The 13,081-nt window shown below is 38.7% G+C and overlaps 1 protein-coding gene across 5 annotated transcripts in view; it reads right to left on the bottom strand.

Annotated features, from left to right (window-relative positions):
- Positions 1–12,830, bottom strand: part of Rich (Guanine nucleotide exchange factor subunit Rich) — a 253,655-nt gene extending 240,825 nt beyond the window's left edge. For 2 of the 5 annotated variants that reach the window (XR_011391807.1, XM_070083584.1), the window contains exons 1-3: positions 12,549–12,829; positions 9,580–9,687; positions 3,763–3,915 (exon numbers count right to left, since the gene is read on the bottom strand). Coding sequence is in view for 4 of the 5 variants with exons in the window: in XM_070083584.1 (XP_069939685.1) it covers positions 3,763–3,915; positions 9,580–9,687; positions 12,549–12,689 (402 nt within the window). In the remaining variant the exon portion in view is untranslated. Of the gene's footprint in view, positions 1–3,762; positions 3,916–9,579; positions 9,688–12,548 lie in introns of all 5 variants that reach the window. The other 3 variants (XM_070083587.1, XM_070083586.1, XM_070083585.1) reach the window with 2 other exon arrangements.
- Positions 12,831–13,081: the final 251 nt, after the last annotated feature.

Genomic DNA, 13,081 nt, shown 5'->3' on the forward strand with positions numbered 1-13,081 from the left:
ATTTTCTTACTGGTTCTTGTTCTTGTTTATTTCCTCTTATCTCCATGGGGAAGTGGAACAGAATTCCTCTGTAAGCCAGGCATGTCGTAAGAGGTACTAAAATGCCGGGAGCAAGGGGCTAGTAACCCCCTCTCCTGTATAAATTACTAAATTTGAAGAGAGAAACTTTTTTCTTTTTGGGCCACCCTGCCTTGATGGGATACGGCTAGTTTGTTGAAAGAAGAGAAGACAAAGAATTTTCATTCACACCAAAAAATAGAAGATTTATGTTATGCAATATTGTAATAATTGTACAAATAATATCAGCACATTTGTAAATGCATATTAGACCCACCAGTTGACATGTATTGGACATATGACTTGTTTACTCTTGAACATCGGCAAAAATTCAACATTTCCACCGCCTTGAGCTCAATTTCAAGCTATTTTCAGTCCTAAAACCAATCAAAAATCATCTCTAATTCTGTAAAATATCTTCCATTTTATCAAATGAGACCAAGAAACCAAGAATGGAACTAGAAAAACCACACAAAAATACACCACAAAGTGGTTGGTGTAAAACAAAAACAGGGTCGCACAACCTGTACTCCCTAGAATGCAGGAGGGAGAGATGCATGATTATATGCACCTGGAAAATCATAGAGGGACTAGTATCAAACTTGCACATGAAAATCACTCCCTATGAGAGCAACAAACTTGGCAGACAGTGCAACATTTTCCCCCCCCCCCAATGAAAAGCAGGGGTGCCACTAGCACAATAAGAGACAAAATAAGTGTCAGGGGCTCAAAACTGTTCAACTGCCTCCCAGCATACAACAGGGGGATTGCCAATAGACACATGGCTGTCTTCAAGCAGGCACTGGACAGGCACCTAAAGTCAGTACCTGACCAACCGGCCTGTGGCTTGTATGTTGGATTACGTGTGGCCAGCAGTAACAGCCTGGTTGATCAGGTCCTGATCCACCATGAGGCCTGGTCACAGACCGGGCCGCGGGGGCGTTGACCCCCGGAACTCTCTCCAGGTATTCCAGGTAATGTGCTGCAGGATTTTTTTTTATATGGTGCACACTTACCACATAGACCCATTCTCCCATATCTCTCATTCTTTCATATCTATGCCATTAGCTGAGCTCATGGCATAAAACTATGGCACTGACACTGGCTTCAAAGCCGTAGAACTACAGCACAGACCCTCAAGGGGTTAATGCATATATTATTTAACATATTTGTTTTACACAATGGTTATTATTTAAGCTCCAATTCTGTTACAAGAATAAGATTTCCAAACTGGGACTGTGCTTGACTATATCAGACACTTAAAATCTTACATGTGTTTTATTATTGTTATTTTTTTTTTCCAACAAGTCAGCTGTCTCTTACTGAGGCAGGGTAACCCAAAAAGAAAGAAAATCCCCATAAAGAAAATACTTTCATCATCATTCAGCACTTTCATTTATTATTTTTTATCATCATTTATTATTATTTTCATTTATTATTTTTTTTTTTAACTCAACAGCCATCTCCTGCCATTGCAGGGTGATCCAAAGAAAACACATTTGCTAACATTCACTTAATTGTCGTCTTGTCAGAAGTGTGTTGACATCACAATCAGATTACCAATTTGAATGCAACATCCACACTCCTCCTCCAAAGTGCAGGTACTGCCCTTGCCGCTCCAAAACTCAAGTCTGGCTAACCAGTTTTCCTGAATCCCTTCATGAAAGTTACTCTGCTCACACTCCAACAGCAAATATACTGAAAACCACTCATCTCCATTCACCCCTATCCAACACACTCACACAAGCCTGCTGGAACCTCAAGTACCTAAAACTCAAAGTCTATGGTACCCCTCTATTTGCATTTATTATTATTATTATTAAAACAAGAAGAGCCCTGCAAAACATTACCATACATTATTATAATACTATATCAGTATTATGCCATACAAAAAAATTCATACAAATATCAATCAAACCTCTATGTACAAAGACAAGAAAATTAAAATCTTGCTTTACAAATTATTTCTGTGTCCCACTTTGACAACTATAGTCAAATATGAAGACTGCACCTACTAAAAGGTGATGAAAATCCTCCCAAATTCACAGTGTATATGAATACAGGATAACGGCAGCTCCTCCAACATAACTGGACAAATATAATGGTGATATTTAATGTATTGCAAAAGTTTGATAATTTAAACCCCCAACAGGATGTAAAAAATGACACTAATAATTCAATCTTGCTAGGCCAGAATGCAGAACAAACAACAGAAAATACTGGTACAGTATGTAGCATGACTTAGTAAATGATCCAAGTTGGACCAAAACATCATGGTGGTTATTTGTGTATTGGAAAGATATGTATTTCCTGTTGTTTGCTCTGCACTCTAGCCTAGCAAGATTGAATTATTAATGTCATTTTGTAAGGACTTCTCCAAACACTACATGTACAGTAGTACTGTTTACATTTTGGGCGAGCAAATTTAACAGTTAATGAACATTAATTTTTTGTATGCAAATTTTATCATTTATTTTAATGTACAGTATGCACTCTAAATTACTGTAATCAAATAGAACATCTGACAATGCAATATATACATCCTATGGTAAACTGTAAAACATAATAAAATAAATTTTTAACCCTTTGACTGTTTTCGACGTATAAATACGTCTTACGAGCCAATGTTTCTGACGTATATATACTCAATAATTCTAGCGGCTTCAAATCAAGTGGGAGAAAGCTGGTAGGCCCACATGTGAGAGAATGGGTCTGTGTGGTCAGTGTGCACCACATAAAAAAAATCCTGCAGCACACATTGCGTAATGAGAAAAAAAAAACTGATCGTTTTTTTGGAATAAAACGCCGACTTTGAGGTGTATTTTCGTATAGTATTTATCGTTGTATTCGCGTTTTCATGGTCTTAGGTGATAAAATGGAAAACATATTACAGAAATAGAGATGATTTTCATTACTTTTACGATGAAAACGACCTTGAAACTGAGCTCAAAGTAGCGGAAATGTTCGATTTTTACCAATGTTGAAGAGTAAATAAATCACACCACACGTCCAATACACGTCAACTGGGGAGTCTAATATTCTTTCACTAGTGCACTGATATTATTTATACCATTTTTACAATAATGCAGTCGTGTGCATAACAGTAAATTTTGTAGTTTTTTGTATGAATAAAAAATCAAAATAGAAAGCAATAATAATATAAGAGGGGCCTAGAGATGTGACTAATGAACAGAGCATATGTTATTTTAGTGCCACGAATATCTACCTTGTTTATTCTGGACCCTATTTTGAAATTGGCATCTTTTTTATTCTGCGTGAAATTGGCCAAATTGCCAATTTCTGACCACCATATTGGGTAGTCCAAATTAGTAAATGGGAGGTTTCTTGTACTCAGCTGATAGATAAAATGGAGTTCTAAAGAAATAGCTATGAGTTTGGTCAACTGGAACAATGGAATTGGCTGAAAATAGGGCTCAAAGTCGGCGAAATCGCCGATACACATATGTCACCGAGACCGCTAACTTCGTGGGAGCATAATTCCATGAGTTTTCGACCAAATTTCGAACTTTTGGTGTCATTACCATCGGGAAAAGATTCTCTATCATTTCATAAGAAAAAATAATTTTTTTTTTTTCAAAAATTGAGCGACATAGAATGACAGTTTCAGAGAGGGGCCTGAAACAGTCAAAGGGTTAATCAAGAGCAAATATGCAAAATAAGCCCCGTAAATGTACTTGGACTGACCGTGGAAAACATAAGAGGAGGTATTGATTCACAAGTATAGAGTTCTGCTGATTCTCGCTTCAACGTTGGATTAGGTGGATCCCGCTGTTCATATACTTCCCGTCGAGATTCATCCACAGTAATTGAATAAAACAGCAGCTGATTTTTATTTGTCTGAAAAAATAATAACTTAGAAAAAATTGAGATACTATTATTATTCTGAATGAAAGTATTATTCTTGTAATAAATAATGCACATTTTACTTAAATTTTTATATTTAGTAAAGTTCTGTTGATTGTCAAATATCACATAAATTATGGATACTGTGTGTAATGTGACTATGAAATCCCCCAAACAAGACATTCACCATGATGAAATTATTTGCTTCAAATTGTTAAAAATCAGAAAATAAATATTTCAGAATCCTCATACTAATGAGCTTTAACCCAAACGTAGATCTATGTTTTATTTTTCTTGCCTCCAAATTTGCCACAATTGGCCTGAGATGCCTGGTCAGCATAGAATGGGTCTTAACACTCAGTATGCACAATATTAAAAAATTTGGGATCACTTAGTACTTTGTGGGAGCACCAGTGCCAGCTAGAGCAAACAACGCGGCAAACACCAAGGATTCACTGATGTCATGTCGTATTAACACTTCCCTTTTAAGAGGAAAGTGATGTTGACCCCAAGTTTGGTGGCTTTGAGGTGGATGTGGCCAAAAGTGGTCACAGAAATATCAAATACCTCGATAATAACCCACGTGCAATATTTGTGCAACACCCTTTCAATTTTGGTACCACTGGTAGTGTCATGTTGCCAGAATGTCTTATAACCTATGCCCTAAGTAAAAAGAAACATTTCTAGAATGTGTAATAAGTGGCTGGCTGGCGGGCGGGCGGGCAGATAAACATAGCTAGACAGACAGATGTGCCTATGAGTAACAATGAAAACAAATAAAGCCAGGGTTCCATGCAGCAGTGCAAGATCATCAAGTGTCACTCCACTGCTTACCCTGTCAGCAGTTTAGTAATACTCATTTTAACACCATCCTTCAAGAAGTTTCATATATACTTCAGCATGTCTAAAACATTGTTGGGACCTATACATGTATATACTTTGTAGGTAGTAGGTTGGTAGACAGCAACCACACAGGGAAGTACTACCGTCCTGCCAGATGACTGTGAAACAGAAACCTGTAACTGTTTTGCATGATGGTAGGATTCCTGGTGTCTTTTTCTGTCTCATAAACACGCTAGATAACAGGGATATCTTGCTACTCCAACTTACACTTTGGTCACACTTCACAGACATGCATATATATATACATACATTTAGGTTTTTCTCCTTTTTCTACATAGCTCTTGTTCTTCTTTATTTCTTCTATTATCCATGGGGAAGTGGAAAAGAATCTTTCCTCCATAAGCCATGCGTGTCATATGAGGCGACTAAAATGCCGGGAGCAATGGGCTAGTAACCCCTTCTCCTGTAGACATTTACTAAAAAAGAGAAGAAAAACTTTATAAAACTGGGATGCTTCAATGTGCGTGGATGTAGTGCAGATGACAAGAAACAGATGATTGCTGATGTTATGAATGAAAAGAAGTTGGATGTCCTGGCCCTAAGCGAAACAAAGCTGAAGGGGGTAGGGGAGTTTCGGTGGGGGGAAATAAATGGGATTAAATCTGGAGTATCTGAGAGAGTTAGAGCAAAGGAAGGGGTAGCAGTAATGTTGAATGATCAGTTATGGAAGTAGAAAAGAGAATATGAATGTGTAAATGCAAGAATTATGTGGATTAAAGTAAAGGTTGGATGCGAGAAGTGGGTCATAATAAGCGAGTATGAACCTGGAGAAGAGAGGAATGCAGAGGAGAGAGAGAGATTTTGGGAGATGTTAAGTGAATGTATAGGAGCCTTTGAACCAAGTGAGAGAGTAATTGTGGTAGGGGACCTGAATGCTAAAGTAGGAGAAACTTTTAGAGAGGGTGTGGTAGGTAAGTTTGGGGTGCCAGGTGTAAATGATAATGGGAGCCCTTTGACTGAACTTTGTATAGAAAGGGGTTTAGTTATAGGTAATACATATTTTAAGAAAAAGAGGATAAATAAGTATACAAGATATGATGTAGGGCGAAATGACAGTAGTTTGTTGGATTATGTATTGGTAGATAAAAGACTGTTGAGTAGACTTCAGGATGTACATGTTTATAGAGGGGCCACAGATATATCAGATCACTTTCTAGTTGTAGCTACACTGAGAGTAAAAGGTAGATGGGATACAAGGAGAATAGAAGCATCAGGGAAGAGAGAGGTGAAGGTTTATAAACTAAAAGAGGAGGCAGTTAGGGAAAGATATAAACAGCTATTGGAGGATAGATGGGCTAATGAGAGCATAGGCAATGGGGTCAAAGAGGTATGGGGTAGGTTTAAAAATGTAGTGTTAGAGTGTTCAGCAGAAGTTTGTGGTTACAGGAAAGTGGGTGCGGGAGGGAAGAGGAGCGATTGGTGGAATGATGATGTAGAGAGTAGTAAGGGAGAAAAAGTTAGCATATGAGAAGTTTTTACAAAGTAGAAGTGATGCAAGGAGGGAAGAGTATATGGAGAAAAAGAGAGAGGTTAAGAGAGTGGTGAAGCAATGTAAAAAAAGAGCAAATGAGAGAGTGGGTGAGATGTTATCAACAAATTTTGTTGAAAATAAGAAAAAGTTTTGGAGTGAGATTAACAAGTTAAGGAAGCCTAGAGAACAAATGGATTTGTCAGTTAAAAATAGGAGAGGAGAGTTATTAAACGGAGAGTTAGAGGTATTGGGAAGATGGAGGGAATATTTTGAGGAATTGTTAAATGTTGATGAAGATAGGAAAGCTGTGATTTCGTGTATAGGGCAAGGAGGAATAACATCTTGTAGGAGTGAGGAAGAGCCAGTTGTGAGTGTGGGGGAAGTTCGTGAGGCAGTAGGTAAAATGAAAGGGGGTAAGGCAGCCGGGATTGATGGGATAAAGATTTATTTTTTATTTTTATTATCACACTGGCCGATTCCCACCAAGGCAGGGTGGCCCGAAAAAGAAAAACTTTCACCATCATTCACTCCATCACTGTCTTGCCAGAAGGGTGCTTTACACTACAGATAAAGATAGAAATGTTAAAAGCAGGTGGGGATATAGTTTTGGAGTGGTTGGTGCAATTATTTAATAAATGTATGGAAGAGGGTAAGGTACCTAGGGATTGGCAGAGAGCATGCATAGTTCCTTTGTATAAAGGCAAAGGGGACAAAAGAGAGTGCAAAAATTATAGGGGGATAAGTCTGTTGAGTATACCTGGTAAAGTGTATGGTAGAGTTATTATTGAAAGAATTAAAAGTAAGACTGAGAATAGGATAGCAGATGAACAAGGAGGCTTTAGGAAAGGTAGGGGGTGTGTGGACCAGGTGTTTACAGTGAAACATATAAGTGAACAGTATTTAGATAAGGCTAAAGAGGTCTTTGTCGCATTTATGGATTTGGAAAAGGCGTATGACAGGGTGGATAGGGGGGCAATGTGGCAGATGTTGCAGGTGTATGGTGTAGGAGGTAGGTTACTGAAAGCAGTGAAGAGTTTTTACGAGGATAGTGAGGCTCAAGTTAGAGTATGTAGGAAAGAGGGAAATTATTTCCCAGTAAAAGTAGGCCTTAGACAAGGATGTGTGATGTCACAGTGGTTGTTTAATATATTTATAGATGGGGTTGTAAGAGAAGTAAATGCGAGGGTCTTGACAAGAGGCGTGGAGTTAAAAGATAAAGAATCACACATAAAGTGGGAGTTGTCACAGTTGCTCTTTGCTGATGACACTGTGCTCTTGGGAGATTCTGAAGAGAAGTTGCAGAGATTGGTGGATGAATTTGGTAGGGTGTGCAAAAGAAGAAAATTAAAAGTGAATACAGGAAAGAGTAAGGTTATGAGGATAAAAATATTAATTGATGAAAGATTGGATATCAGATTGGAGGGAGAGAGTATGGAGGAGGTGAATGTATTCAGATATCCGGGAGTGGACGTGTCAGCGGATGGGTCTATGAAGGATGAGGTGAATCATAGAATTGATGAGGGGAAAAGGGTGAGTGGTGCACTTATTAGTCTGTGGAGACAAAGAACTTTGTCCTTGGAGGCAAAGAGGGGAATGTATGAGAGTATAGTTTTACCAACACTCTTATATGGGTGTGAAGCATGGGTGATGAATGTTGCGGCGAGGAGAAGGCTGGAGGCAGTGGAGATGTCATGTCTGAGGGCAATGTGTGGTGTGAATATAATGCAGAGAATTCGTAGTTTGGAAGTTAGGAGGAGGTGCGGGATTACCAAAACTGTTGTCCAGAGGGCTGAGGAAGGGTTGTTGAGGTGGTTCAGACATGTAGAGAGAATGGAGCGAAACAGAATGACTTCAAGAGTGTATCAGTCTGTAGTGGAAGGAAGGCGGGGTAGGGGTCGGCCTAGGAAAGGTTGGAGGGAGGGGGTAAAGGAGGTTTTGTGTGCGAGGGGCTTGGACTTCCAGCAGGCGTGCATGAGCGTGTTTGATAGGAGTGAATGGAGACGAATGGTTTTTAATACTTGACGTGCTGTTGGAGTGTGAGCAAAGTAACATTTATGAAGGGGTTCAGGGAAACCGGCAGGCCGGACTTGAGTCCTGGAGATGGGAAGTACAGTGCCTGCACTCTGAAGGAGGGGTGTTAATGTTGCAGTTTAAAAACTGTACTGTAAAGCACCCTTCTGGCAAGACAGTGATGGAGTGAATGATGGTGAAAGTTTTTCTTTTTCGGGCCACCCTGCCTTGGTGGGAATCAGCCAGTGTGATAATAAAAAAAAAAAAAAAATAACTTTGTGTATGTTCCTAGACAATAATAAATGACCAAGGCAGGTGTAAATGTTGACCTGTCAGTTTGTTTGTGACAATTTGAGTACAATTTCAGTACTAATATTACGTAGTGACAGAACACAGATTGGTTATGAAATCACAAGAACTACTATAAATTTCAATTATCAGAACATACAAATTATATAAAATAATATAAAAATGAGATAAAAGATATACTGGCAACACTTCTGCAAGTGGCAAGGCTCCATGTTGCCGTCAGGTGATCATCAAGTGCCAACTTCATGGGCTCATATCTCGGTAAATATTGACCCTAATTTTTTTTTTATTCCATATCACGTAGAGGAATGCACTCTATTTCTATAAAAAAAAAAATCAAAATATTCAGAGCACTGGGCGAGAGAACGTAGATCTACGTTTGGACAGTTAACAGGTTAAACCTCCCCATTCCAAACAGCATAACAAAGGATTCCAAAAAATCCATGAATATACAATAAAAGTCACAATTATCAAGCAGTGAAAAAGAAAAAGAGAAACCCGGAGTCAGGCCAGGACCGTTTCTTCACTTTCCTTGCTCTGACCTGCTTTTCTTCCCTTTTTCTTTCTCATTTGCAATTGATAATGGTCCAAGATGGACCAATAATTCATCCAATTTTCATCTATGCTTTTTAGGTTATACCTGGAGAAGTTACAATTTTACATACAATGTCTACAACAAATTAAGAGCCACTGGTAAGATATCAGCCATATAAAAATATCATAAAATTACAATAAAGAAAGAATAAGTTTTCTGCTTCCCCTAATATAAAATTTAAAGTAAATACTACATTAAAAAGAATAACAAATAAAAATAATTCAGATATGAGAGCCTTAGCAAGTTGATTTAGGCAAATGTACACATACCTACAATTATCATACTAGTGTAAATTACCTAGGATAACCCAAAAAAGTCAGTGACTTATTTTCATTACTCAATATTCTTTATTATCACAATGACCACTTACAGCTACAACAATCATTGATGAATCAGGCCTCCACTCCAGAAGTTGATTGGTCCCAATTGTGTTGACCGATTCATTAGATCGACGATGGACAACAACAGGCACACATGGCTGAAATACATATACAAAAAGAAATAGAATGCAAGATATTTCGAAATAGGATACTTAATGATGCACAAAGCAAAATGAAAATGAGACTGCTTCACAAACTATATGTTTAAAGTCAGTTTGTTAATGCAGTAACAATGCTGAAGACATAAATATGGATGTTCTTTTTTCATATAATAAAGTTGTTTGCTATGACAGGTTGGATTGACTATTTAATTCAGAAACATTAAAGTACCAGCTTAATCCAACATGTTTTCACAAATTAACAAGAATATTTTCTTACCATGAAATCTAACCAAGTAGACTTCAATTTATCAATTCCACTGTCAGGACTGATGAAGGTAGACTCTAAAGTTTAAAGGCAATACCATTTTCATGGGCCACTGTAAAATTAGTACACACAGTAAGCAGCAAAGCTACAACCTATTTTTTCAGTTACTAAGAGCAGTAAGCAGTAAGTTCTCAATTTAATGAATTAATGTGATCCAGCATATTTTGCTCTGTGCTTCAAAAGTCCATTAAACTGAGGGTTTAAAAGCCTTTTTTTTAGGTTAAGTGTGTGTGTGCTAAGTATCCCTAGAGAAACATGACACTGGTGCAATGAAGGCATCAAATAATTAGGAGCAAAAGAACTTTCTGCCCTCTCCATTTAGAGATGTTCTGTGCTGTTTTACTTTCCCGCTTAACTAAACTAAGTAGTTTTCTTTTCATTATAATTTAAAGATGATTTAAACTCCAAATTCAAATTCCATCAAACTGTGAATGCAACACTATGATGTGGAATAAAATGTACAAGCCATGAACTGCTTGTCTCACAACTTTAAGAAATATCATTACTCCTGCACCAATGAGATTAAAGAATTTCAACCAGAATACTTACAAAAACCCAGGAGCGAGACAAGACTCTCAAATTCCATTTAGCACAACTTCCAATGATATATCAATGACACAACATTTATCATATCCAACCCAGAGCTTATTGTCCTCAATAACAGCAAACACTGAGCTTGTGAAGATATCTACCTGGATGGCAGCCAACAAATTTCCTCTCAATAGTGACAAGACCTTCGACATGCTGTTTGAGAATAAAGCCCAAAAATACCCATTTCAACATAAAAAATAAATAGTTTACAAAGAATGGAAAGACAAGGGAAAATTTTTAGGAACACAGACAGAAATGTAAGCCACAGCACCATGTATTCCTTTGCAGATGACACCCGAGTTTGCATGACAGTGTCCTCCACCAAAGAACACTACAAAACTCCAAGCGCACATCAACCAAATCTTTAACTGGGCCGCAAAAAACAATATGAAATTCGATGAAGAGAAATTTCAATTACTCCAATATGAAAAACTTGAGAAAATTAAAACTGTATTGGAGTACAAAACAAATTCTAACTATACAATAGAGTGAAAAACTAATGTGAAGGACCTGGGAGTGATACTGTCAAAGGATCTCACTTTCAAAGATCACAACAATGTATCCACCACATTTGCTAGAAAAATGATGGAATGGATAATGTGAACCTTCAAAACTAGGGAAACATTGTATTCCTGGAATGCAGGTGGGAAAGATACATGATAATATACACCTTGAAAATACTAATCACTCCCTACAAAAGCATAAGACTCAGCAGGCAGAGCAACATCCCCCCAATGAAAAGTAGGTGCACTATGAGTACGCTAAGAGATAACACAATAAGTGTCAGAAGCCCAAGACTGTTCAACTGCCTCCCAGCATACATGAGGGGGATTACCAATAGACCCCTGGTTATCTTCAAGAAGGCACTGGACAGGCACCTAAAGTCAGTACCTGACCAGCCGGGCTGTGGTTCATACGTCAGACTACATGCAGCCGAAAGTAAAAGCCTGGTTGACCAGGCCCTGATCCATCACGAGGCCTGGTCACAGACCGGGCCACAGGGGCACTGACCCCCAAAACCCTCTCCAGGTATACACCTTGACTGCAACCTGAAATTCAACCCTCATATACAACACACATTGAAGGAAGCTTCCAAAACTGCAGGCATTCTATCAAAAAATATGCTAGTCTAGTAAAAGGAATTTACAGGAATTAAAAATAGTTAAAAATAGCAATATGTAAATAGTTGCCTATATAATAGCAGCTATGTCAAGAGTGAATAGTCTCTAAGCCTTACCCCCTGGGCCTAGGCTGCTTCAACATTCATTTTGCATTAATGAATTGGCATTTCAAATTAAATGTCTGAACACCTCATGAAATTAGTGTAACACTTTTACCATGCATCCCATACCCATCCTGTAAGTTTATTTAGATACAGAGCCACATAAGTACAATTATCATACATAGTAACGTGTGTAAATTACGGTGCCCCATGGCCTGGTGGCAAAAGCTCTCGCTTCACACGGTGAGGATCCAGGTCTGATTCACAGTGAAAGGGTGGAAACATCGAATGTGTTCCCTTACACCGGTTGTCTATGTTCACCCATTAGTAAAATGGGTACCTGGGTGTTAGTAGACTGGTGTGGGTCGCATCCTGGGACAACACTGACCTAATTTGCCTGAAATGCTCTGCATAACAAGCGGTTTTCTTGTAGTATGTCACTGATGTCAGCTAGGCCTGTCTGCCTTGTACATGTACTTGTAGTATATGAAAATACTATTATATTACGATAACCCCAAAAAGTCAGACAAAGCGACTTCTTTTCATTGGGGTCCTGTTGACGTTAGTCAAAAGAATAAGACACATAATGGGTCCAGGAACTGGACCTCAAGTTTTGATAGCTAAGCAAGTTACAGTAGTAATGAACTATTTACAACACGTTTATGATCAGGTTACAGTCGGTGGACTATGGTGACACAGTTCCAGCAAGACTTGACTTACTCTGCTGAACCAGATCCAGATAGCTCTCTCTGTGAGAATGGCAAAGAGGATCCTGTCTCTGTTGCACACGATGGCCTTAAGCTGGCCATCATCATCCCCCGGGATCCTTAGTCTCTTCGGCACACCCACCGGGTAATACATCCTGGCTTACGTCTTCCTTCACTTCATTATCATAATTGTTTCACATTGCACTGATGACATACACCAGACTGAGTGTTGCTGTCAGGTGAACACTCACTGCCAGCGACTCTCTCCGCCAGCGATTCTCCTTGTTGGCTTCCGTTTCCACTAGCGATCACCTCCACCAGTGTACGTTTCTACCAGTGAATGTCCTTACCAGTGAATATCTCTACCAGCGAATGTCTTTACGAGCGAAAGTCTCTACCAACAAATGTCTCTACCAGCAAATGTGTCTACCAGTGTGTGTGTGTGTGTGTGTGTGTGTGTGTGTGTGTGTGTGTGTGTGTGTGTGTGTGTGTGTGTGTGTGTGTGTGTGTGTGTGTGTGTGTGTGTGTGTGTGTGTGTGTGTGTGT

Source organism: Cherax quadricarinatus, chromosome 10 (assembly GCF_038502225.1).
Source record: "Cherax quadricarinatus isolate ZL_2023a chromosome 10, ASM3850222v1, whole genome shotgun sequence".
In the NCBI taxonomy this organism is placed as follows: Eukaryota; Metazoa; Arthropoda; class Malacostraca; order Decapoda; family Parastacidae; genus Cherax; species Cherax quadricarinatus.